At 46.5% G+C, this 26,428-nt stretch overlaps 2 protein-coding genes across 6 annotated transcripts in view; one reads left to right on the plus strand and one right to left on the minus strand.

Moving 5' to 3' along the window:
• Positions 1-22,768, plus strand: FAM234B (family with sequence similarity 234 member B). The gene is made up of 13 exons (XM_075498866.1): positions 1-39; positions 6,125-6,517; positions 7,476-7,574; positions 10,246-10,434; positions 11,942-12,072; positions 12,757-12,904; positions 13,246-13,387; positions 14,051-14,194; positions 17,664-17,745; positions 17,976-18,131; positions 18,747-18,864; positions 20,015-20,241; positions 20,666-22,768. The coding sequence occupies exons 1-13, from the start codon at positions 3-5 to the stop codon at positions 20,669-20,671; spliced, it is 1,872 nt and encodes a 623-aa protein (XP_075354981.1). The 5' UTR covers positions 1-2; the 3' UTR covers positions 20,672-22,768.
• GSG1 (germ cell associated 1) overlaps positions 22,759-26,428 on the minus strand; it is a 16,443-nt gene continuing 12,773 nt past the window's right edge. For all 5 annotated transcript variants that reach the window (XM_075498888.1, XM_075498880.1, XM_075498898.1 and 2 more), the window contains 3 exons: positions 25,238-25,390; positions 25,003-25,114; positions 22,759-23,912 (listed from right to left, as the gene is read on the minus strand). In XM_075498888.1, the coding sequence (XP_075355003.1) occupies positions 23,597-23,912; positions 25,003-25,114; positions 25,238-25,390 (581 nt within the window). In that variant the 3' untranslated portion in view covers positions 22,759-23,596. The remainder of the gene's footprint in view (positions 23,913-25,002; positions 25,115-25,237; positions 25,391-26,428) is intronic.

Raw genomic sequence — 26,428 nt, forward strand, 5'->3', positions numbered from 1 at the left:
GCATGGCTACGGTGCTGTCCCGGGCGTTGAAGCTGCCGGGTAAGGGGTCCGCACCCGCGGGAGGGAGGGAGCGCCGGGCCGCGCCAGGCCAGGGCAGCCATGTCTGGGTCTGCCCCCGGCGGCGGGGAGGCGCGGTTGCCCCTGCCTGGGGCAGGTGGGGTGCGTTGCCATGGTGATGTGGCGATGTGGGTCGAGGCCCGGCCGCCCTGGGGGCACAGGCGGTGCGGGGCGGTGGCGGCCTCTGCCCGGGGCCCGTGGCGGAGGGAGGGCTACAGGAGACGGGGCAGCGCCTCGGGGCTGCGGGAGTGTCGTGTGTGGCGGCTGGGGGGCCTGGGCCCGGCCGCGGCCCTGTGCGGAGCCGCGGCGGGACTGCGCGGGAGGAGGCGCGGGGTCCCGCAGGCCGTGCAGAAGTGGGCACAGGGCTCAAGACAGCCGCCACCACCGCGAGAAAGCGTTAGTCCCTCTCTGATCCACTCCTGCCGGGTTTTACCCCCGAAAGCCAGGCCAGGAGTTCGGTAAGTGCCACTGCAATTACCCAGGTAAATATTTAAGGTCTGCCTACCACCTCTGCATACCTTCCAGCCAGAGATCTTCAGCAAGATGAAAAGATATTCAAGCATAAGGGACTATTGTGTCGGGGAACGAGATCTTTGAAAGATAAGGCAGTGAGCAGCAGTCCAACAACCATTCTCTTCAGTGAGGAGATTAAAAGGGAATGCAAATACATTGCAAAACCAAATCTTGAGAGCGTGCTAGTTGCTGTTGGATGGACTGGAGACGGTGCCGATGCACCTGGCTGCATTAACCCAATGGGAAAGTGTCTTGTTGCCCCTCCTGACCATGTCTTGCCTTCGGGACAGCCATGGGGCAGAGATGGGGCCCAGCTGTGCGCTGCTGGGGGAGGGCTCCTTCCTGGCACCACGCACCACTATGGTCCTGCAGTGCCCCAGTCTGTGAAGCTGTACTCAGTGGGCAGGTTGTACTTTCCTCCTCCATCGGTCCATGAAGATCACAGTAATGTCTTCAGGGCCCTTCTCACCATCTTTTAGTAACCCATACCACGAGTCATTATTTTTTAGTTTTTGTAGTGCCTGTTAGATCTCATTCAAAGAATTTTTGTTTGCAAATCAGTTTATTCGTGCTCATATATATATGTTTGTCTAAATGGGAAGGAATACATTTTACATGAAGCTTATTTAGGAAAAGTGCAAACTGGTGGGTGTAAGTGTGTGTATTGGGGTGTGACCACTGGGGAACTGTACAATAACAAGTACAGATCTCTTCTGGGACCTCTGGAACCAGCGTGATCTATTTGATATCTGCTGTTGGGAGGCACTGATTTGGAAAAGAGCACAGGCCTTGCAACCGCAGTTAAGAAAACAGTTCTTGCATCAGTTCTTAGATTAAATTGCATGTATCATACCTTGTTTGTGTGGTTAACTCTTGAAAAATGCAGCTTTCAACAGCAATGAGAAAGCAGAAAGCTTATTGCTATACCTGTTTTTTCCTGCTGCATCTCATTAAATTAATTACATCAATATGTGGCAACTTATGTCCCCATGGGCTTAGTGATATGCCTGCAGTACCCAGTGACTGGTGCCTGCCAACTGCCAGCTGAGAAAAAAAAGAAAAATAAACAGAACATGAAGCGAGTACAAAGGATACTGGAACCAGTATGTTGTCATTGGAGTAATGCACTGAAAATTGTAGTCATCTAAAGTCCAAGATCTGCTCTTTTCACTCCAAAGTGAGTGCAAAGAAAAGCCTTTCCAGTAAGTCAAAAACAGAAAAAAGATTACAATTAATATCTTTCAGGCCACCAGCACTAGAAATGAGTATTTCATTATGAGTGGGACCTGATTCCAACGCAGATCACCTCACAGATGCCTCCTTTCCAAATCATGATCACATGATTCATCTTTTCTTCTTTGAGAGGTCACATTCTTCTACTGCAATAGTTGCAAGAGCTACCTGTGCAAAAAGTACTATTAGGCAAATGCATGGGGGATTGTCGAAGTCATAAAGTGCAGTTTAGAGTCCAGCTGCCCTTGAAAATTGATAAGTCTGGGGCATTTTCTCTCTCTTCTGACTTTGAAAACCTTCCTCTTCAGTATTTGCTTTTTATTCCTGTGGCTGCAAAAAAAAAAAATCCAGGGCGACATGACCAGTAACTTAGCCACAGACCACGAGCAACAGTTCCTCAGATTGATTGTAACCACAGGCCACTGACTGGGAACCTCTGTTTTATCACTGGTGCCATGGAAAAAATGGAATACAATTTTAGAGCTGGTCAGAACAGAAGCAGTTTATTTACTATACCTGTAGGAGAGAACACAGAGCAGCAGGGAAATTGACTTTGCTGCTATGAACTCTGTCCCTGTAAAATGGATGCAAGGTTTATATACACTTAGAAATGCTGTGCAAAAGACAGATAACAAGATGTGAGTTATACAGATCTGTTGCATACACAAGACCACAGAACTGCTCAAGGTAGGTCTGGAGTCCGTGTTCTTTAGCACAGGGACTAATTTATCATGAAGGTTACACAGTGATTAGCATTTCAGGAGACAGGGTTAGAGTTTGACCAAGAGGCTGACTCGGGTCTTAGCATTTCTACTTCCACGATGGAAAGCTGAAAACTGCATGGGAGTATTGGATTTTCTGACAGCTGACCACTTGCAGCAGAGGCAGTTTTAGCTTTCTCTTGGTGGACAAACTGTCTTCCCCCAGCCTGAGCCTTGTTGTTGACCAGAAAGGAAAGAATTTGACTTCTGGAGCACTTCTCAATAAATCATAATTCTCTAAATGGTGTGAGACTGCCCTTGTTTTCACATATTCTTTACTGCTGTTTATGTCTCTCTATTTATGCTTTTCTGTTGAAAAATCATTTGGGAGTGATTAGTGGAAGCCACGTGTGGTATCCCTCCTTCCCCACAGCAAGTGACCTAAAACTCAGATGAAGAGTCATGTTCCTTCTGCTCTCTCTCCAGCCAGGTGAATCATGAGTTATGTATTCTCTGCACTGCAGAACAGCCTCGGGAGGCCAGGCTGAGCACGTCCTCGCCAGCCCTCCAGACGCATTCCCAAAACACCTACAGATCGATTGTTAGGGCTGTCTCCAAACAGTGGGAGATGAGTGTTTGAATCCTCTGAGATTAGATATGCAGTTGGATTTCCCATGTGCTAGGTGAGTGCTCCAACAGCTGTTGTTAAAGGGCAGTATCTTCCCTCCTTTTGGCTTAAAAAAAAAAAATCAGCAGGGCATTTTATGCCTGACCTTACTGAGTGGCTGTGCCTTGTGAGAGTGCCAACTAACATTTTGAGGAGAGATGGCGAGAAGGAATGCCAGTTTCTGGTTCCTGGTCAGGCTTAGACATGAAATAAGACTGAGCAGCACTCTGCTTTATAGCTCTCCTATAACTCAATAAGTCCTTTCCTATGTAGATCATCAAAAGTTGTAAGTCATTACTGTGTAGTAGCTGTTTTCTAGTCTCTGATGAGTGGTTCTCAGCAGGAAAGGTGTTCCTGTTACAGATCATCTGTGGTTGACACCACTGTCGATGTTGCCAAAATCTCAATCCCAGTTCAAGGAGTGGGTGAGCCATAGTTTCGAGGTCCTTTCTGTCTCCTAGAGATCCAGAACAAAACTGTTCCAGATAAAGCTCATTCCTATCAATGCTTTTAGTTGCCCCAAGGATGAACAGCAGGTTTCAGTCTTCTGGGTTGACTGTCTGGAATTAAAATAATTGAACAAATCACAGTATATCTGAAGTGTAAGTATGCCGTTGAGTTGTTTTACTCAAAGCACAGCAGTTTCCAAAACCAGGAGCAGTCTGGTTAACGTAACTGTCCGACTTTGACTTCCCAGGCTAAATACCATTTCCTCTTGGGCCAGCAGCATTTGCTTTTCATGCCACTCTGACCTGGCTTGAACTGGCACAGCTGTATCTGTAGTGAGAAGCTGCAAATACCCTGCCAGCGAGTCCTCTCTGGAATTTCTTGTTTTCGCTTAGTACTCTTTCAGCAACTTGTCAGCACAACCTACCGTATAGACATCTGGGAAATTCACACTGCGCTGTCACTTCAGTCTCTGAGCAGAGAGCTGTGTGCCACCCAGGTTGGTGGCCTTCTGTGCTGCTCACGGGATGGAGCCAAGGTTATCAAGACTTCCTGAAAAGCCCACACTTTGAACGCATGTTTAAGGCAGATCTATGTAAAACAATGTGGTGTCTCACAGGGATACACCAGACCGTCCCATAGGAATGTAGTATCTTTTAACTGGGTGCTCTGCCTCCACAAGGAACAGCTTTTTGGAGTGTGTATGTGCACCAGATTGTTTTGATGTGAGTCCTTCGTAGAAGCCCCTAGTTCAAAAAGGAAGGGTCTGATTAAGATATGTGATCTTGTTGGATATCTTTATTTCCCTCTGTTCAGTGTGGGGTGGGTTGTCCTGGCTGCTCCACTTAGTGTGGGGCATTTTGGCCTTTAGTGGGATTGACAGTTTTTCTTAAATCCTAAAACTGACACTGAATACCATATATAAGTTGTACAGGAAGGGGAAGAGAAGGTCCTTTCATGGGGCAAGAAATGAGAAAGAAATGAGATGCACATGCTGCAAAGTAGATCTAGATGATGCAAAATAGGTGTGTTGCACTAACTAGATATTAAAGTACGTCTGTAACTGTGAGTCTGCCTTTAACAGGAAAACCAGAAGTAAGGCATATTGTCTTATGCAGGAAGAATAATCATGAAAGCCCTTAAATTTCCGCTCTGTAAAGCCTTCCCATCATCTTAATGTCTGAAAGTGGTTACAGCTTGCATTATTTTTGCTTATTATTTATGCCTTGCATGTATCACTTCAAGCATCTTCGGGCACAAGCTAGCTCCTGTCTTGGGTCAGCTTTAGGCAAAGGGAAATGAGGCAGATATCTGGGAGAGCAAAGTCCCACCTTGGAACAGGAGAGACAGAGAAATAGACTGAGACCCTGCAGTCATCGGAGCAGTGGCCATGGCTCCATGCCCAGCCTGGTGGCGCAGGGCTGCTCCCTGAGACGTGATCCTCCACTCGTAGCTCAGGGCAGTGAGTCTGCGTGATCTTGCCTGCCCCCAGAAACAGATGGCCTTGGCCTTATGCCAGCATGTACGACTGGGCCCTCGTCACACTCCCTGCGGCTGTCTAGGGCTTGGGGGAGAAGTCGTCCATGTGCCAGGCATATGTGGGAGAGACACTTAAAGCTAAGCTACTTTCTTGTACCACTACCTGAAGGCATCAGTACTAAGTTACCTATCTTGGCAAGGCCAAGCCCAAGCTGTTGGCTCTGGTGGGAGCAGGAACAGAGCAAGAGCACTGTAGTTTCCTGCTGCAGGGGCTGGAGCACTCCCTCTCGCAGTGCTGAGCCATGCAGAGAAGGTGGTCAGCCCTGATCCCTTCAGACACTAGCATGTTACTGGCCCAAAAGGGCAAAATCACTTTGCCCTGATCTTCAGGGAATCGATACCCATTTGTACCAGCACTGCAGAGAAACCATGCGCAGTGCTCTATCCCTTCTATCCCTCACGAAACAGGATAGCATATGTGGCACACTACAAGGCAGCAGTGCTGCTTGGACCAGGCAGGAGGAGGAGGGGAAAAATGAGTTGCAGAGGGAGGCCCCCTCAGAGAACACAGACTACAAGTGAATATGGGCTGTGTCGGGATTAGAGGCTGGCAAATGCTAAAGGAGTTCAGAGTCTGAAGTCAAGAGAGTGCTGCGATTTAGGTACTCAGAGCATTAAGCATGACTTCATGTCAATGTGTCTCATTACCAAACAGTATTAGAATTAAATCAGCCATGAATTCCATATATATACATACATATGTGTGTATATATATGTATATAGATATTATATATATACACCTTTATCTTGGGGAAATAAACTGTCAGCATCTTTTCTCCTGCAGCTGCTACTCTGAAACATGGGCAGACCCTGTCTTTTCTCTCACACCTCTCACTAGGATCCAAGCAAAATGCAGTCTGCGCTGTCATCCGTTCTGTATCACTCTCCACTGCAGCCTTTTCTCCACTGAGATCCTACAACAGTGAGGAATTCATGCTTTGTTATCTCTCTCCATCTCTTTCCTCAGGAAAGAAGAGCCCGGACCTCGGGGAATATGATCCCCTCACTCAGGCTGACAGTGATGAAAGTGAAGATGACCTGGTACTCAACATCCAGAAGAATGGGGGGGTCAAGAATGGGAAGAGCCCCCCTGAGGAGGTGCAGGACCCTGACTCTGATGTGGAGGTTGGGATGACAAAGCAGCACACGTCAGAGAGTGCACCCGAGGGTTATCCTGCAGAGACGGCTGGGAGTTTGGAGCAGAAGGCTGCTCCCTCCCTAATGCCATACCTGCGCACAGCGATCTTTTTGCTCACTGTGGTGATCTCGATGATTCTTGTGTTGGTGTGCGCATTTCTAATTCCCTGTCCCCCTAGAGACTTGCATAACACCTGGAACCGCAACCTAGGTCAGGGAGCAGGTGAGAAAGCCCCAGGAACAGCATCTGGCGTGGGGGAGGTGGCAGCTCCCAGGCTGGGCATCGGCGGGAGAGACCTATCTGGGAGAGCCAGGTCGGAGCAGAGGCCCTTCCTCACCACTGCAGATGCTCCGAGGTAGTAGAGAGGCAGCTGTGTCCTGCTCACTCTTCCAAGCTGAGGCCTGTGAAATCTGGCATCAGTAGATAACAGTGCCACAAAATCTTGTTTCTGTCAACACCAAAAAACATTTTGACTCTTCTCCCATCCTGCCTTTTTATCTGGATGGTGCGCTCTGTTCCAGATGGAGATGGCCCAGCCCACTTCAAAACATAGTGCTTCCCTCTCTGCATCCTGGGTTTCACCAGCACCTCCACGCTGAAGTGTGTGGGTGTGTTCAGGAGGAGAGGGATAGAAGTCTTTGTGTCTTCTAACTGGCTTAACTAACCTTGTTTCTTTTGTCTTCTTGTCCTGCTTGAATCCGTAAATCAGCATTCTGGATCTTTTGTTATCCTATATGGGCCACTGGTAACATTTCTAAAGTATCTCCTGTTCTGACTTTTGCAGTAAAGTAACAGTGGTTTGTGAAATAATTTCTGCCAGGTCTAGATATGTCTCTCCCTCCTTGCTTTCTGCCCCTGGCTTCCAAATCTAAGCCTTTCATAAGATATGTTGCTCCCACATCACCTCAGAAAGTGAAGTGGGAAGTGGAAATCTTTTTCTGTGAGCCCCTCCATTTTTCCCTTTCCTTTCCCTGACCCAGATGCTACATTTCTGCCTTTCCATGCAATGAAAGATCTTGCCATGGTATGAGCTGCCTGGCTTTGGTGGTTCCCTAGCAGACTCTGTGAGGCTTGGCTGTCCATGAGTCTCTTTTCTGGGCCAGCCCTCCTCTCCCAGTGTGGAAAATGGGATGGATGGCCTTTTTGACAACAGTGTGGTGATTCTCTGTGACTGTTGCAGGTGGTGTATTATCCCCACTGGAGCTGTGTGATGTGAACGGCGATGGGCTCCCTGACATCCTCATTGTCTTCACTGCCTTGATGAATGCTAGTGTCATGGGTAAGCATCACAGCTCCTTTCCATTCCTCTTTCTGTACATGTCAGTACGGACCTTTGTATGTTTGCCTTATGCACGGGAAGAGTTCCTGCCACTGCAAATCCACTGCATTGCTCTTTTCAGAGCTCCTTAAAATGGCTGGTGTACCGTGCCTGTGCTTTGTCATGCTGCTCATAATTTTCGTTGCAAGCCTGTGCTCCCATACCTGATGGGGCAACATCATCTATTTACCCTTATCTCATCTTGGGGCAAGTCCATCTCTTTGTCCGGTATTTGTGCGCACTTGGTTTGGGGGCAGAGATAAAGCGATCAGAAAGCACTGCTCTACAGATAGCAATTGGAAATAAGGTGAGGTTTTTTCCCCCCTTATTATCTCTCAGAGCCCTTCACAAAAGAGCTCAGCCTAACTACCTCCATTTTACAGGCACAGAGGTGAAAGCACAGAGAAGGGAAGCAGCTTGAAAAAGGTCACAAATGAGATTCAGTGGCAGAGTCTCGACTCTTTCCTGATCTGTGGTCCAGTGTCCTGGTCATTACCAAGGGCAGTTGGGCGACAGGAACAGTGATGGCAGACCTGACTGTTGGAGTGCTCTCTTTCTTCTGATTTAGCCAGTTGCTTGCCAACAGGGAGCATTATGGATTTTTTTAGAGCAGCTGTAGGTCGGTGTTGCAGGAAACACCTTCACCTTGATGCCTTTTTCTTCAGGTCGCTCCATATACTTGCCAGGCTCCAAATCATTGTTAATTCACAGATATTAGACTGGCTGATGGTGCGGAAGCTACCGTGCCTGGCTGTTTAGCAGGTATCTCCCTGCTTCGTCCTCCTGGTTGCTTTTGCTTTCTCTGTTAACCCTCACACCCCTCATGTGACATAGCAGCAGCCTGCTGTTACTGGCCACTGCTACACGGGGGCTGCCAAGTCCAGTGGCATCCTATTGCACTGGGCTTCTGAAGTCCTGGAGGTTCCCAGCTACCTGCTGTACTGTGTCTGCCCAGCCTGGCATCACCTGAGATTAAGTGAATCTCTTTAGTGTCAGAGACATATTCAGGGAGCAAGCATACATTGTGCAGCCTGAAGAGAACTCTTGTGGGAGCAAAATGCCTTGGCTCTTCAAAGAGTAGGGTAATAAAAATATAGTTAGAGGATAGGGAAAATGCTGCTTCTCCATGGTCCAAGCAAGGCCCTCGGTATTTTACAGCAAGTCCTATAGAAAGAAACCTATGAGCAGAGAGAAAACTGTAGAATAAGTTTAAAAAAAGGTGAGAGAGAGAGATACTGTTGATGTAAAGGCTGTATTCAGTTTGTAGAGGTTGTCCTTGTGTTCTATGTTTTGCTGTTGCATTGTATTTATCTTTCATCGCAGACATATATACAGTTTTCAGCATGCTCTGAATGGAACTAGTCATACCTAGCTGCATCCTGGGCTATAGCTATGCTGGAAGAGAAAAAGCAGACTGTAAAGCAGACACTAAAGCAGGTGTAAGCACATCACAATCCTAAACCCACATAGCTGGACATCAGCCCTCCTGTAGCTTGTGCTCAGAGCATTCACACCGTGTCAAGCAGAGATAAGCTTGGGATAGATACCTGATGGAGTAAGCTATGACATTGTTAGCTGTTTCTCCAGCTTGTACACACACCAGCTGTGAGCTGCATTCAGGAGTTAGTTGTTCTTGGTCCCTGCCAACCCAATGAAGAGAACTTGGGCTGGGACAACCCCTTAGCATAAGCCAGATGATTTTCAGTTTGAGAAGAGAGTGAGTTTGATTTCGAGAGTGGGCTCAGACTTGCTTTTAGCCAGTGGCCCAGATACGCCTTTTGTGTAGTCACGTCACATGTTGTTTTTCTATTAAGACAGGAGTCAGCTGGGACTGTTGTTATTTTGAAATGTATGGGAGTTCATCTTAAATTGTGATATGAGCATACCAGGTGGAGATTACAGTAACCACAATTATGTCTTGAGCAGGCTGAGCTAAAAGTTGCTCACAATTGGAATCAGAACCAACAGTCAATTGAAACAGCATAGAGCACTTTTTTTTTTTACAATTATTTTGTGCTCACTGGTGAATTAGGAAAAGACCCCTGATTTACACCAATTGGTTGCATTCAGTCTCTTTTTCACAATAATAGAACTCATCTGGAAAACAGAAGAAAAAGCTCTCAAATTGCCAATCATCTTCTGCTGCTCCAGAATTACAAACAACCCAGGACTTTCACATAAGGTGGCATCTGCCTTGGGAGTCATTTAGGGTTTCCCCTTGGTGCTAGCCATTGTCTTGAGGGAGAGTGGATCAGAAGGATCAGTCTGGTTTGACAGCAGTACATTTCACACCAGGAAGTCAGCACAACTGAGCAGGTTGTCCCCAGGATCTTGGTTCCTCTGTGCCCAGCTGACCACATCTCTTGCTGTGAGCTCAGGTCCAACCTCCATGATTGTCTGCACTGTTGGCTGACAGCCCAACTAGTCTGGAGATCACTGCTAGGCTCTGCAGGCAGAGAGACTCAGCCATGGGGTGGGATTTGACCTTTGCTTTCAGGCAGTGTGGATGTGGCTGGCTTGAGCCACTCAGCTCTAGGAGCTAGAGCGAGAACTCAAGTGCAAAGACTAAAGGCAGCATGGACATAGCCTCTGATGCCAAAGGATTTCACTCTCTCTTTCCTGCCTCTTCTAGGTGTCTCTAGGCCCTCCGTAACTGTGGTGGCCCTTTCTGGTATGAATGGCAGCACCTTGTGGTCCATCCAGCTTCCAGAGGAGACTCGGAGTGTGCAATGCAAAGGGCTATCACTGGGGGCACCTGCAGAGCCCGTCTGCCTTGTTACAGGAACATCAAAATTCCTCAGCCTTCTCAGTGCCTCCACAGGTAGAGTCAACTATCAGCTTATTAGAAATATGCTACTGCTTTTTTGTTTTCTTTAAAGGACTAATAAGCATGAATGATTCAGTGCTGGCACTTCGTGGTGGCTGTTATCTAGTGACACACAGGAAGGAGTCAAAACACTAATGAGTTTCTAGTTACACAGGATAAGAGAATCCAAACCATTGCTGGTCTGTGGCAGCATCTTCGTCCTACCATCTCAGAACATTTCAAAGTGTTGATCTTATCCTGTAGCATCCCCATGGCATAAAGGATATGTCTGTTCTCATCAACATTGAGCTGTTAGTACAACTGAGCACCTACCTAACAGCACTGAAAAGCTGAACGCCGTTCTTGAAGAAGTTATATAAGGACGTGTGCTACAGCCAGGAAACTTTCCAGAGAAATTAGGCCCGTAGAGGAATTGATTAGATGTGAATGAATATTGCATTTTTAATCACTTGATCATGTGCACCTCCATTCTCTGATTGCTGTTTGTTCTACCACATTAATTCACTGGCAGAAATATTCATAGTTAGGTATAGGAATGTTTTTGGAATCAGAACAGAAAATGGAGACATAGAAGAAACCTTGGGTTTAAGTGACAGATCCAGTCAATGAGCCACCGCACTTACCTTTCAAATGCTTTTAGGGACCAGATTACTTGCATGGTGTTTGCATGGTCAGGACCATAGGCTGTCTCCTTTACCAGCAGTAGTAGTGTTACTAATGTGCACAAGTGTTTGCAGGTCTGGCCTTTGGTTTCCTTTGTCATGCAGGGGCAAGCCCTATCCTACGCAGCAGCAGCAGCAGAAAAGCATTTTTAAACCCTGAAAAAGCAGAAGTGTTGGCAAAAGAATCATAGAAAAGTAAAAGCACTGAATTTCATTTTGCCTTTTTTGGATGTTTATTTGCCAATTTGCAAATCAGGTTTTACTGAGTTTCCAGCTGGGTCCATGCTGGACTGCTGAACCATTTGACATCGTGTCTGCTAACATGCTTTCACCCTGAGGTAGAGTGAGCATGCCATGCTGGAGTGGCTATTTGCTGCTGGGAATTTAACTGAGACACAGATTTGCACTTTGAATATCAGAGCTGCCCATCTGTTCCCTTTCCTGGAATCTACCTACAGGCTTTACTGCTGGCTGAGGAAAACAACTGCTGTCCTGCAGAGCAGCACTCTCATTTAGGTTCTCCTTCCAAAAGTGAACCTCAAATATTCTCTGCTATTTCAGGAATTGTTTTGGGCTCAGGCCTTTCTAGAGGGATGCTAAGAAGGAAGCACAGCAGGACTTGAGGCCTGACTCAAAGACAATCTGAAGAAATGCTGGGGGAAGAACTTTGCTTCCCACTGCAGCTTCCCTCAGTTTATAGGCTTGTCTTTCCTCTTCTCAGAGAAGGGGGGAAACAATCTCTCTTGCTCCCTCCTTCAAGAAGGTTTTGTGGAACACTCTGGGGATGCCCGTTGGTTCCCCAAGTGCTGCAGGTCTCTTTCATCCTGTTCTTCCCACAGGCAAGACCATCTGGACACTGAACTCCATCCACCTTTCAAATGGGATCCTGGCTGCACCAGCTGCAACTCTTCCGGATGTAGATGGAGATAAGATTAGGGATATTATTGTTCTGGCTCTCAAAGAGACACAGGTACAGCATATCCCTGCTCAAGGTTTGAAAGGACCTTGACTATCTAGAGGAAGAACAGGGAGCCTGATGTGGAAAGGCTGTAACAGCAGCTGCAAGAGCCCCTAATTTTCATTCCCTTAGATTTCCATGAACAGCACCCTTTTTCTTTCAATAGGTCAGAGCAGTGAGATCAAGCAATAATGACACTACTTGCATTTCTTGTCAGCTGGGAATGAACAGAAGGGTCATTATTTACCCCTGGCTGAGACTTGAGAATTATCTGTTTCTGTTCACTGAAGGCTTGGTTTGAAGTGAGTGTTTAGCAGCAGTTTAGGGAGCCATGTTGAGATAGATCTCTGGAGAAAGGAGCATTCAGCTTATCCAAAAGAAAGAAATACTTGTGTGATTAATGCAGATGCAGATTTCCCCTATGCTAATCCCTCCCCACAATTCTAGCATTAATGTTGTTAGAGGAGTTCAGGTTTTTTAAGTCCCTTCCATCTTTGATGCATTTGCAGTCAAGAGAAAAGCATGAATGTAAGACGCCCAGGAAGCCAGACTGAGCAGAGAGAAAGAGACCGCTAGCTAGACCTTGCTGTGGGGGGAAAGAGCAATGGAACTTTTTGCTGTGGGGACTGGGGAAGATTCTGAGAGCACAAGTGCATGAAAGCACTGCTAAAAATCTCTACATCTCTCTCTTTGCAGCCTGATGTGTTTTTCATCTTGGTGTCAGGAAAGACTGGGACTGCTTTGGGTGGGCCTGTGAAGTACAGCACCAATGGAGAAGGGAAAGTGATTGGCCCCCAAGTCCACATCACCAGCCGGGGAGCCATCTACATCCTGTTTGGTTTTGGTAAGATGCACCTTGCCTCTCCAGCACTTCACCTTACTGAGAAAACATACATTTTACCTAAAATGGCCCAGAGCATCCCTGGGATATTTCTACCATGCCTTCTGCTGTAAAAGCTAGGAGTAGAGGACATGGGAACAAGTCTCACTGCCATGGTGTGGAAAAGTGCAGGAGCACCAATACCTGCTAGTCTGGAATACCTCGGAGCTTCCCAAAGGCACATCATGCCAGCTCTGGGCATTTTTTTGCCTTCTACCACAACTGCAGTGGTCCCAAGGACCCTCCGTGCTACTAGGGAGTTAACTTTTGCAGGCAGGACTCTTCATCTTTACTCTTCCTGGCAGGTAATGTTCAAGCGGTTGCCCTGAGGGATATCTTTACCCAAGCCAGAAACCGAGACAGCTTTCCTGCAGTGCTGCAGCAGGAGGAGCCAGAGTGGGAAAAGCGCAGATCTGTCAACCTGTCAGAGCTCATTGACATTTACAGGTAGGAGATAGACTTGTCCTCTTGCTTCTGCTGGGAGAGGAAGGGGAGGGTAGGCACCTCTTAGTGCTCCTAGAGATGGTCCCTTCTACTTCAATACTGTCCTTCTTTTTATTGTCCAGCTGGTAATAGTACTCTGGGGAACCCATTGTTTCCTCCCTGTCCTGTGGCTGTCCTAGCAAAAGAAGTGCAGAGTATGATAAAAGGGAGTCCTTTGCTTCTCCTGCTCCTTGTTCCTTTCTTTCACCCCCTATGCATACCTGGAGGAAGAAAAAAAAGAGGTGTTCCCAGCTAATTGGGTCCCTTTGGGAAGCTCAGTCTGTGTACAGCATTGTGGGCCTGGATTTCTCAGCTCCTTCTTCTTTACTGCCAAATTGTGGTCAAGGTCAGCCTGGATAGGAATAAAGGGAGGGAACAAATGTGAACCCCCAAACTCCATGCTTTTTCTAGTAATTCAAGATGTTCAGAAGACCCCACACCTGAATTTAGCCCACTTAACTGAGGAACCCCCAAAAGAAGCTAAGCTCCATCACTGGGGAAAAGATGGGCTTCTCCAAGAATAGTTCAAATCTTAGGTAGGATGAATTGCCATGTGGACAGGCAGCTAGTGCTGAGATGTGCAGATACAAGCCTCGGAATCTCCTGTCTGCTTTCCATTTGTCCCAGTGGGGGTGTTGAATTCCTGCAGACAATGAAGACACCTGACACAAACTGCAGCAACCTGCTCATCACAACCAAAGAGGGCTTGATCCTACTGCGGGGACAGGACTTGGAGCCCCACTGGACCCTGGAATTGCAGAACATCAGCAGGTTACATACTGGGAACATTTTTCTGTCCTATTTCTTCCTGTACCATTTCCTGCCTTTCACTTGTAAGCACATGTGCTCCTTAGAAAGCAATTGAGAAGAATTCTCTGAGTCTGCAGAGAAATCTAAGAACAGGACATGTGCAGATGCATCACTGAGCAAGGGAGGAGGGCAGGGGGAGCAAGGCACCGAAGGCTAGAAACCTGAGCTGTGTGCTTGTGAGTGATCACAAATAAGGGGCTTGATTCAGGTACCCAACACTGATGTCATGGGAATGTCATGGCATTGGAATTCAGGGGATTACTGGTGTGTGATTCAGCCCATCTGCTGTCCAGGGCTGCCACTTGCCAGCTCAGTGGAGAGGAGCAGTTGCATTAGTGATGTTAAGTATTTAGAGAAGGTGTCTGAGTATGGCCCACAGATCTTAATGTTCCTTGAAAGCTGAAAATGAGCACTCTGATGGCAGTCAGCACACCATCTATACTAAACATAAACCTTAAAATAATACTGCTCATTCTCTAATTTCACACATGGAAATTAAGTAATTTGCCAGATCTCGTGGGTTGATAATAACCAGCAATTTCAGCTTGCCCAGTATTAAATATTTGCAAAGGGCAGTTGGGCACAGTTGAGGGAAATTATGTGGGAAACAAATTGCTTGCTCTGCTATCTAGAGGAAAGAAAGCAGCTCAGTGTTACCTGACAGTCAAGAGCATCTATAGGAAGAAGGCACTGGAACTTCATTAAACAAGAAAAATGTGTTCAGCAAGGTTTGATATTCAGATAATGTCCACATTCTTGAGGGCTGATGGGTGACATAAGCAATGGCTTTATGAATGGCTTATGGCTAGTTGATCATGCTATGGGGAAAGGAGGTGGACTAAAAGTGTTTTGGGCCCAGAGTTTGCAGACTGCTGGATGTGTCTGGGGTCTAGTTTAAAGGGTAAGTGTGTACTGACTAAGAAAAGCCAGTTCATAGATGCTGTAAAACCAGTTATACACAAGAAATTTCTAAACGGACCCACTAATGGATTGGAAAATTTCTGTGCGTTCAAATCAAGAAGGGTTGAAAACTGCTTTACCTGTTCCATTCACAGAATCACAGTATGGTTGAGGTTGGAAGGTACCTCTGAAGACTGCCTAGTCCAACCTACCTGCTCAAGCAGGCTCAGCTAGAGCAAGTTGTTCAGGGCTGTGTGCTGTCAGGTTTTAAATATCTCCAAGGATGGAGACTCCACAACCTCTCTGGGCAACTAGTATTCCAGGTTGCTGCATTCCAGCCCTGTTTTTTCTGGTTCCGTGACCTCCCAAGGGACAGAGTACAACATGTGTACAGGAGCTGCCAGATAGGCATTGAAAAATAATGAAAGCAATTCTTGTTCAAGGCCACTGTGCTAAAGTCCTGGACTGCCTGTTTTCTCGGAGTTAAGAGAGACAAAATCTGGTAGACTGACTATATTGTGGACAAGCATTTATTTAAGAGGGTATTTTTTTTTTTTAGGACTTGGAGAAGTTCTGCTTAAGCAACACAGGCTGGGGGACAAATTCAGCTCAGGGGTGTCACCACAGAGTCAAACAGACTGAAACCCAGTTCCTCATCAGACAAAGCTTACAGAGCCAGCGGAGAGCTCCCTTTTTCCTGGGTAAACCTGCCCTAAGCACACCACTCCAGCCAGGCAGACTGAGTCCAGCCCTTTAGGAACAGTCTCTGAGAAAAACAACCTGGCTGCTGCAGATGTGCTGCATTTCCAGATAGCTTTTGACAAGATCGCTGGAAAACCATAAAGGAAAATCAGTAGTCATAAAACAAGGGTGAAGTTCAGAGACCATGAAATTGAGTAAGCAGTTGAAAATCGTGTTGTAAATGGATGTTTCAGATGAGAGAGGATTAATAGCAGGTTGCTGTGGGGATTACTGTTGGGCAGGAATAATTACTAGCCTTCTGGTTCATTTGAGAAAGTGCCCAGGGGATTTTTCAGTTGATTGGTAGCATCTAAAATACATGTGTCTGTCTGCATTCAGTTTGTTTGATCTACCGCTGACTGTAACCCATAAGGGACAAGAGAAGAGGCACCTTAGGAGAGGTTTTAAGTTTGTGCCCATGGGATAGAACTACCTACTACTTCCTTTTGCTACTGGAGAGCTTTCAAGTTATAGGTGTGTCCCATGGTACTGCCTTGAAAGCATTGGTTCTCGTTGCCAAAGGTGTCTGTAAAGGGAATTACGTTGTTTGATGTAGTAAGTATAAATAGTCAAACCACTGCTGTACTGTGGCATTGCTGCTCAGGAGCCATTCTGGTATGCACATTTTAAAGGGGAAGCTGGAAAAAATTGGAGAAAAGGGCTGGAAAAAATGCTTTAGCATGGAAAATTTAAGTCAGTGGATTTATATGATCAAAGAGAAGCCTGAGAGGTGAGTTCAGAAGCGTGTGTAAGTAATAGGAGCTAAGTTGTTCTTGCCATAGCAAGAACAAGTGCCTTGGAGCAAAAGCCATTCATGTTCAAGAAAATGAAAATGCAGGCATGTTTCTTTGGGTGAGATTAATCATTAGAACTGACTGTCACGAGAAGTGATGAATTCATCTCATCCTTGTATTTCCGTAGCAAGCCTGACGGCTGGTAGATCTAGTCAAAGTCAGCCTACTGATACTTGGTTAATTGGGTGAAATACAGCAATCTGTCATAAACAAGAGGAGGGAGGACATATTCTGATGATCCTGCCTTGCCATAAAATCTCTGATTCTTTGAATTTTGAGGAATCGTTCATGCTCATTTAGAACCTTGCATCTAGCTGTGGTGAATTTAACGAAGACAGAGATAAGATTCAGAAAGCCAAAGGCAAGCAAGATGGTTAGAAAACAGTTATAATGAGAGATATTCAAGTAATAGTGTGTCACCCAGAAGGGAGAGGATGAGAGGGGACTTCATTTAAACTGCTGAAGGTTATAAAAAGGCTTGTAAAACCGCCAGCAGTAAGAAAACAAAGAATCATGGGCTGACGTTAATGGTGAGTATATTAAAAGCCATTTCACACAGCTAAGGCAGCCTGGGAAATACACTTTCAGCAGGAGGTCAAATCTGCCGATGCATTTTGAAAGGGCTGGGTAATTTTTTATGACCATAGCAAAACTGTACAGGTTCTCATGCTAAGGAAAGAATAATATAGAGTCATGTCACAGGGTGATAAACAGATGTCTACACAGCCCAGCAAGGGATGCCCCCCCCCCCAGATAACTCTGAAGAACAGCTAACAAGCACCATGAGCTGCTTGATCATTTTTCACTTTTCTGATCCACCAACAAATGGTTCCTGACAGTCAGAACAGTTCTGAGTGGATGAAAGATCTAATTTAGCATGGCAAATCCTGCCTTTTTAAGAGGCAGAATGGAGGATGAAAGCAACTGTGCTGCCTCCATCTGAGATCCCTGTTTTTCTGCCATGGGGCTGAGTGTTTCTTTTTCCACATTTGCAGCCAGCCTGTACCAGGTTACTTCGGTGCTGACCAAACTTCGGACTTCATGCTGCAAGCACAGACTGGAGATGGGAACAAAAAGGTAAAACAAGTGAAGGCAAGGAGGGCAGTGGCAGCATAGGAGTGAGGGAGGTTGGGTAGAAAGGGACAATCATTCCCTGCTCCTCGCTCTTCCCATTTCTGTGGCTGACACTCATCACTGTGTGGCCACAGGCATGAAAGGGAACAGCAGAGGCCATGCCACTGCAAGGGGGCTCTCTGTACGCCCACACCTGGACACCCATTAATGCTAGATCTCTCCTCTGCCTTGAGGTGGTGGTGGTAGATGGCAAATCTGGCCTCCCTGTTTGGAACCAGGAACTCCCGTGGCAGAAGCAACAACTTGATGCACTGTCAGTCATGACTTTGGACAAGAAGTCTGTTTTTCTCTTCTGGGCTGATGAAGCACAGCCTGTGTTACAAAGTTTGGTGAGCAAGCATCCTTTCTTCACTTTGAGGTTTCTCTGTGAGGCATATGCAGTCTCTGTCTTTTAGTCCTAATGTAATTGAACTTTAAACCTGCCATATGAGAAGGCTGTCAGGGACATCTTTTCCTCCTGCTTTGACACTCTGACTTCTCTGAGCTTCAACATAGGAGTTTTTGTGTGCAAATTCTTCACCAGAAAGCTTTATTGACAGAAAGTTTGTGTCCACAAAACCAAAACTTTCTGCATGAATTTCATTTTTTTTCTGCAACACTGAGATACTTTTACTGCAGATTTGTTCCCAGCCCCAGAGTGCTGCTTCTCTGCACGCAGGCACACAAGTCTGCATGGAGACTCAAACTTCCAGACGGTAGCTTCACCCATCAAGCTGGCTTTGACAGAGCCAGATCTCAACCTTCCCAAACAGAAGTTGTGGAGCAAATTCTGTTTTAGAAAAAAAACTTTGCAGGATTTCATCTCTGTAAAACCATAGAGTTTTTCATTCTCTGATCCATGTAAAGACAGCACAGTGTCAGAAAACTTCTTTATTTCTTTGGCAAAGCTAGACCCCTCTTTGCTAGCCAGCTGTAATGTTTTTGTCTGTCCTTCATTCCAACAGCAACCTGGTCCCAGACCTGAACGCCCAGGGCTGCACCACCTCTATCTCCTCCATCCTGTTTTTCCTACAGTCCTTTTGGACCTCACCAATGCAACAGACAAAGTCATTGCTTCAGCAGGTGAGTACAAATGGAGGAGAAACTATGTAGGCTAAAAGAAATATGGGAGGCGAGGTAGCTGTGAGAAACAATGGGGTGTAGTTGTGCTTTTAAAGGTAGCACCTGAGGTCCACCACACATAGGCCAACAATGGGAAATAAAATTCATCTTCCTTCTGAAGGAAGGTCCTGTCCAACCCCTACTTTGCAAATAAAAGACCCCAAGTTTCTTGCACGTGTTTAAGCAAGGAAAGGTCCGAGTTTGATGTTTTACACCAGAGAAGTTCCCTGGCTTTCCATGGAGCTATTTATGATTTAAGGCGGTGCATGAAGAATCACTATGAAACTTTTCTCTATCACCTCAGATACACTTCTGCCTTTGTTGGCCATCTTCTCCTGCTCTCTGGGATAGCAGCTTTGCTGCTTCTTCCTCTTTCTTTTTGAAAGGGGGAATCCAAAATATTTAAACGTGTTTTCAGGGAAAAGTAGATCTGGATTTAACATCTATACAAGATTGTAAAGTCCCTGTTGGATTTCCTTGCTCTTTCTAAAGCAGTTCAACCAACAGCCAGCCTGTTGAGCATGGCAGGATGTGGGAGAAAAGATCAGTTCATCCAGCACTGAGTCCAGTAGGCCAGGAAGCATGGAAAAGCTGCTACATAGTGATGCATCTAATTGGATTTGTATCAAAACCACAGCTCAGTCAAGAACAAATAGAATATCATTTTTAGAGGGGTTTGTTAGAAACTAGGATTTCTGAGGCTTGTACAGATCATTCTGCAGTGACTGAAGTGAACTGACTTGGCTGTGCTTTACCAAGTTCCCCTTCTATAGAGGTAAAACAGTATCTGCTAACAGGTGTGGGAAGGAAAGCTGTCTGAAAGTGAACTGGATTATTGAAATATGTGCATCTCCTATATTGAGCTCAGAAACATCACCTGGAACCAAACCCTTCCATTTCTGATCTAAATTTCAGTTTATTTCCGTGGAAAATTTTTAACTTAAAATCATTTTCCCTGATTAACTAAGGTACATGCAATTGTAAAGTCAGACTGAATATATCCTCAGTCCAGTGGATGTTTTGACTGAGTAAAGACTGTAAGATTTCTTTTGGAAGAAATGTAATCATTTACTCCTCACCAATATTTTCTCTCCCTTCTCTGATGGACCAGTTGGAATTAATGATCTCCAGAAGGATGCATTTCACATCACTGTGACAACAACTGCGACCTCTGAAAAACAGCCAGGATTTCTCTCGGTCAGCAAGCTGGGCCTGAAGTGGGCCATGATGAGTCAAGGTCGAATGGTGTGGCTAAAGGACACCACCACTCCCAAAATCAGCCGTGGAGAAGTGAGGCGATTTCTTGCCCGGCTGAAATTTGTTGACTTCCCTCAGAAGGTGAGATTGTGCAGGAATCCCTAATGAAATCCAGGCCTTTGAAAACATCTGATCTCTTCCCTGCAGACACAGTTAGGTGCTCTTTGGGATGCAAAGAGACTGTTTGCAAGGTGACTGGCTGCCCCTTTGGGCATAAGCTGGACAGATTGTGAGGCCCAGCTGTACTTTGGCAGTTGGACAAGGAGGGGTGTCTTGGAGGGGGGTGTCTTAGAAAGAACCAGGGATGATGATCATAAGGGACTGCAGACTCACAGAGGGAACAGAGAGGTGGGACAGAGATCACTTGTTTTGACATGGCCAAAGAAGGGTCCTCCATATAGTAGTGCCCAGGTTCAGTTGCTGACCTGTGAATTACCACTTTCGTCTACCAGACTGGATGATAATAGGTTTTGGCTTTAGTTTTTGTTTGCCTTTTCTTCTCCAGCTCTAGCTTGGTGGTTCCTCAGATTTTGGTTGGACCTGTGGCCTGTATGGGGAATATGGGAAGCTGCTCTGTGGATCTTCAGGAAAACTGCTGTATAGAGGGAATGGGGGCTAAAAGCACTTCCCCTTTCTTCAGCTCTCTGGGGGAATGCTGCTGGAGGCAGGTTTGTCCTAGGCAGACCTGTCCTGTACCAGAGGAACCTTGTTCAGCGTCTCCCCCTCCATATGCTGTTCTTGCATGCTTCCTTCCAGGTAACATGGAAATGTGAATTTAGAATTTATAGACATACATACATACACATATATATATATAAAGCCAAGTTTATATATATATATATATATATATGTATCAATTTATACAATATATGTATATTTTTTGTATGTTTAATTTATGAACGAGATTTAGGACACTCCTTTTTATGTCCAAACAGTATTCCCAGGCAGTCAAACAAGCTCTAGGCCTAGACCGGGCCACGATGACTCAAGGCAAATGGTGTGGCTAAAGGACACCGCCTGCTTTAATCTTTATATTTTTGGAGAGAAGCCTCTGTCTGGCTCCTGCAGGGCTAGTCTTGTCCACAACCTTTCCTGTGCTCTCAGCCCTCTTCTCCATTCTGTCACCAAAGTCACGAACAAACTAGCTCTCTGGCTGAATTACCTGATCTAGAGAAAGATGGTCCCACAGCATTTGCCAGTTCTTGCACTTGTACATTTCTTTTCCCAATACCAAGTTCAAGACAAGGTTCATGTGTGTGATGTAGAAGCGAAAGGTTCACATCTTATTTCTATCTCCTCTTCATCCATCCCTAAGCTTTTTATGAACCCACAGTGTCACTGTAACATCACACTGCAGTCCAATGGGCTGAGTCCTCCTTTGCAATGCACCACAGCCCTTTTGGGATAGATTCCTAGCAGATCCCCACTGGCACTGTAAAGATCACACTAGATCCAGTCACAGCAAAGCTAATTCTCACACACTGCTTCAGGGTTTACAGGCTCAGACAGAGGCAGAACTAGAAAGCTTTTCTGTGCATTTTACCCCTATTCTGAGCTCAGCTTTACCACTCCCTTGCCAGCCCAGCCCTGTGTGCAGTTCCAGGAGGAACTGGACTACCCCTAGGGCACATTTGCTCTCAGTATGTTTAGTGCTTTGAACTATGCCTCTGAGTGTGCCATCAGTCTCCTGTGTTGTAGTTGCAGAGCATCTACATGAATTTTCTTATAATAGAAATGACCATATATAAACCAACCACTTTGGTGCCCCAGCAGCTCCCCACATTGCAGGGCAACAACATAGGAACTGTTTTCCCAGTATGCGTTTCTAGGTCTGACCTTTGACGTTAGGCAAAGCCAGGCTAAGATGAAGATTGCAAATGACTCTTCTGTCCTCCTGCTGGCACGTGCCCTTTGAGCCTCCCCACATTTCCCTGTGAGTGGTGAGGTGATGGCAGGACTTTGACCCTCCATCCAGATGGGCACATCTACCATGGGTTTGCTCTCCTAGGCTCTTGACACCTCTCCTTGCTATATCACCCCCTCTCTTCTCCTTCCCTGCATCTCCATATAAAGCTTCCAGGATAGCCCTTCAGGATTAGCTGCAAGCCCCAAGGCTGGTCCTTGGGCTCTGCTCTCTTAATGTCAGAGCCTGTGAACAGTTTGTATATGTTTAATGGTATTTTTGTGTAAATAGCTTTGTATATATTAGCACAACTGTAGCAATGGCTCTAGGCCTGGCATTTTCCTCCACACAGGGGTTAGTGTTTATAATATATAGTCAGTTAATACAGCTGCATAATAGGGACTGAAAGTGTCAGGACCAGTAACATACGAGGATTAAACAGGAGTGCTCCTTCCCTCCTGTCTAGCCACCACCTTGCTGGGAAAGGTGAAGTGGCAGTTACCTGAAGTAGCTATTCTCCTGAGGTTCTTCCTGAGGGAACTGATATTCAAGTGCAGTGATGTTAGCTCCTCCGTAATGTGAATTCACCCTGCCCGCACACACTCACATCCCCACTGTGAATAAAGAATCTGTCTGTATATTGTTGGGAAAATGTATTTGAACTGTGAACTGCGATGGAGCAAATAAATACTGTGTACAGCATCAGTGTGTCATGTGAACCAGTGTTTCACCTTTGAGAGATTATGAGTTTGCTTATTTAGGGATCATTTGTGATATTTTTACATTGGGAAGAGGGGACAGATGAAGAGAAACAAAGAAAAAAGCAAAAGCCCAGCCAAGGATTCTTAAAGGTTGTGGAGAAGCACAGTAGAAAGACAGACAGGAAAGTACTGCAGAACGAGAGATTTTGGGGGAAAAAGCAAGAAGGGAGCATGTGGGAGTCATTACAGATAGGAAAGAGGAGGAGAGAGATGTCTGAAAGCAATCCCCCATTCCTACTGCAGCAGCACTTTTAATCTGGGGGCAGGGAGAAGAGGAGGTTGGGCCTGGAAATGAGAAATAAATAGGGTGTTCGGAGAGGATTACAGCCAACCAATATGAGCACTGATGCCCTTCACCATAGCACTGAACCAGGGGGGCTGCTGGAAGGTCAATGTGACACCACCCAAAGAGGCCCAGCACTGCAATTTGCCAGCTGGATGGTGCTAACTATCTATTCCCGGGTGCAATACTGCTGGGATTAGGGCATCTGCCTCAACTCTGTCTGCAAGTGCTTGGAGACAGCTGGCACCAACAACATGTCCTTCCAGTTTCACCCTTCCCAGCTGAGGACACCAGTCAAACTGTGATCGGGGAGGACCCACCCTGCTACTGTTGGCACTGCTGTTGCCCTGGCCCAGTGCCCACTTTCTCATTCCCTGAATGGTAGAGGAAGGAAGAGCTCCCCAAGAACTTGCTAACAGTGGTGCTGGTGTTTGGTTCAGAGCTCTTGTGCCTCCCAAACCCCACTGCTCTGTCCCTGCGCACTCATCCCTAACAGCGATCCTCCCCGATCATCTGTCCCAAGACCTCATCCAGTCCCAGCTCTGGTTCCCGCTGTAGCACTTTCTGTTGCAGCTCAGAGTAGAAGTCGACTCCCTCAGAGACTGAATGGAGGGGCTTGTCTTGGGGCTCATAGTAGCTACTTATTTGCTGCTGTATGAAGCACTGGTGGTGCTGAGGCTGATCCTTGAAGCTCCCATCGTAGCCCTTGATGTGATTCCTTTTGAACTCCAGCACCGTCTTGGTGTAGGTGTTGAGAGTGGTGACAGCAGAGGCCATGCAGCAGGTGAAGGAGGCCCAGGCCATGCTACAGGAGAGACACAAGAATAGCACGTGCTGTCAGAAGCCAAGTAGGGTAAGGAATTGAACTGCATGCACCGTGGTGCACCCTGATTTGCCAGGCAGAAGCTGCTGGGCATGGACATGAACTAGAAAGACTAAGGCTCATAACATTACAGTTCTTAGGGGTTATCCCACTACAGGATCCTTCTTAGATCGGTGGGGTAAATACTGGTCATCGTTGTCACAGGGAAGGGAGGGATACAGGGAAAATAAAAAGGGCAGCAGGAAAGTCTACAACTGGTCAGAGCAGGACAGCACAGCTTGGAAGCAAGTTCTGTATTGCAGGGCTGCTCAGTGTCTTCCTGGACATGAGGCACGTCTGCTTGAGCATAACCAGATGGCTACGCTGACATTTGATGTCCACAGTGGGCACATGGCACTGGAGTGTTTAAGTCTTAAGAATCAATGTGGTCATCATCAGTACAGCATTGCAAATTGAGCCTGCGCTTTCCATGGGCACTTGCAAGGCTCATCCAACAGTTTTTCAAGTCAGTTATGGCGTATCAGCTGCGCTGGCTTCTTTAGCCTTTAGAGAAAGGAACCCTGAGCCACCTGCTTTTTGCAGCTGCTCTTCCTGGCTACAGCGTCCACATCTTTAATCATGTGTCTAGGCTTGGCGCTGCAGGAATAGGCCCTTTGGACATGGGTCAGTGAAGATGCCAAACCGGTATGCAACTTATTTAAACTGCAGAAAAACAAGGCATGTTTGAGAGCATCATCACAGGTGTGACACTGGCCTCTGCACACAGGCAAGAGCTGAGACCAAACAGGGCAAACCAGCATAGGGGCAAACCTGATTAGTCAGCAGGGTTGAAGGCACTTTAGGTGTGACCCCATTGTTTTGCCAGTCCTTGGTAGCTACTCATTTAACTCAGCAACTATTTGTTAAAGCAGAGGATGAGGCAAAGATAGGAGATTAGCAGTAGGAGAACCATGGTACACCTGTCTTTGGAAACACGGAAGGTCAAGAAGGGAGGAGATGGGTTTTGGCAGGGTGTAGCATGGCTGAAACCCAAAAGGCTGGGGAGGTGAAGATGGCTTCAGAGCTCACATACTAGAATGCCCAGCCGTAGTCCCATGAGTGTGGTCTCCAGTCCTCTGGTCCCAGACTAACCGTTGCCTGGAAGACTTGAGTGTACATCATGTGCGCCACCATCCCAAGGAGACCTGACACAAGAAGGCAAGAAAGCAAGGAATTTACAGCGGGAGCCAGAGCTGCATACTTCAGCCTTGTGTGGAAGATGAGGCTCTCCTGCTGCTGTGATTCCAAGCCTGCAGTAACACACTTACCTGACAGCACCGAGGAGACAGCAGCGAAGGCATTGAGCTTCAACCCACAGACAGGATTGCCAGTATGGAGCATTTCCACCATCAGGAGGATGAAGCTGATGAGCAGCAAGCTGATGTAGAGCATCTCTGATCCCAGCGACAGCCACAGGATTCCTGCCAGGAACCAGAGACTCCTCACATCAATACAGGATGGCTTGTTCAAGGGAGAGTACTCCCCCTTCCCAACCCAAGCCTGAAAAGGTGTCCTTTGGAAAGAAGGGAAAGAAGGAAAACAACAAACACCCAACAGCAATCCCCTCAGCCTGTGAGCAAGGGCTCAAAGGATGCTGAAGGGGACAGAGAGTCCATCACAGAAGATGGCTTGGCTGGTCTAGCACTGCAAAAGCTGAGAGGAACTAAACCAGCTGTTTGTAAACAAGCCAGCATTAATCATAAACAGCAAGGAAGAAGCCATGGGGAAAAAGGCAGGGGGAAAGCTGTTGAGCACAAGACGTAGCGTTCATAGGTTGGCCATGAACACATCTGAGCTGGATGTTAGAATGCTCTTTCCCATTAGTGTAGTGACCTTCACAGTAGGTTTCTAAACACAACAGTGGAAGCAAATGACTTTTAACCTGTAACTCAACTGGTTAAGAAAAGAACTGTATGGTGCATCCGCAGCAATGGCTAGGACCTGGCCTCTGGAATTCAGGAGGTCCCTTTTGCAGGCCTGTATTTCTCACTGAAACCTCAATTAAAATGAAACTACATTCCTTGGGGTGGATATCCAGCTAGGGCAATAACATTCACCACTCACCCTACTGCTTGAACAGAGTACAAGTACTTTCATATTGGGATTATCAGTGGGACTGTGATACCAGAGTCCTCAGCTGAGCTTACTGTGCAGTAAGAGTTGGAGGAGAATGAGAAAAGGCACTCTGTAATGCTGGGCTGTGGAATAGCACAGGATTCACTGAGGAAGAAATGTTAATCTGACAAATGATGCAGCACTGTGAACACTACTGCTAGCAACTATTAATGGCCGTAGAAGAGACATTCAGCTGGGGAAAAGGAGTGTGAAGAAAACCCTCACTAATGTGGCACCTGACTTGACTCCTCAACGTCATTAGTGCCATAGAGTCACCCAGCTCTTTAGCAGCAATTGATGAGCTGCATTCCCTGCTTAAAGGAGCTGGCTTGCTTGCTGCAGCA

This window comes from Mycteria americana, chromosome 1, assembly GCF_035582795.1.
Source record: "Mycteria americana isolate JAX WOST 10 ecotype Jacksonville Zoo and Gardens chromosome 1, USCA_MyAme_1.0, whole genome shotgun sequence".
Taxonomy (NCBI): domain Eukaryota; kingdom Metazoa; phylum Chordata; class Aves; order Ciconiiformes; family Ciconiidae; genus Mycteria; species Mycteria americana.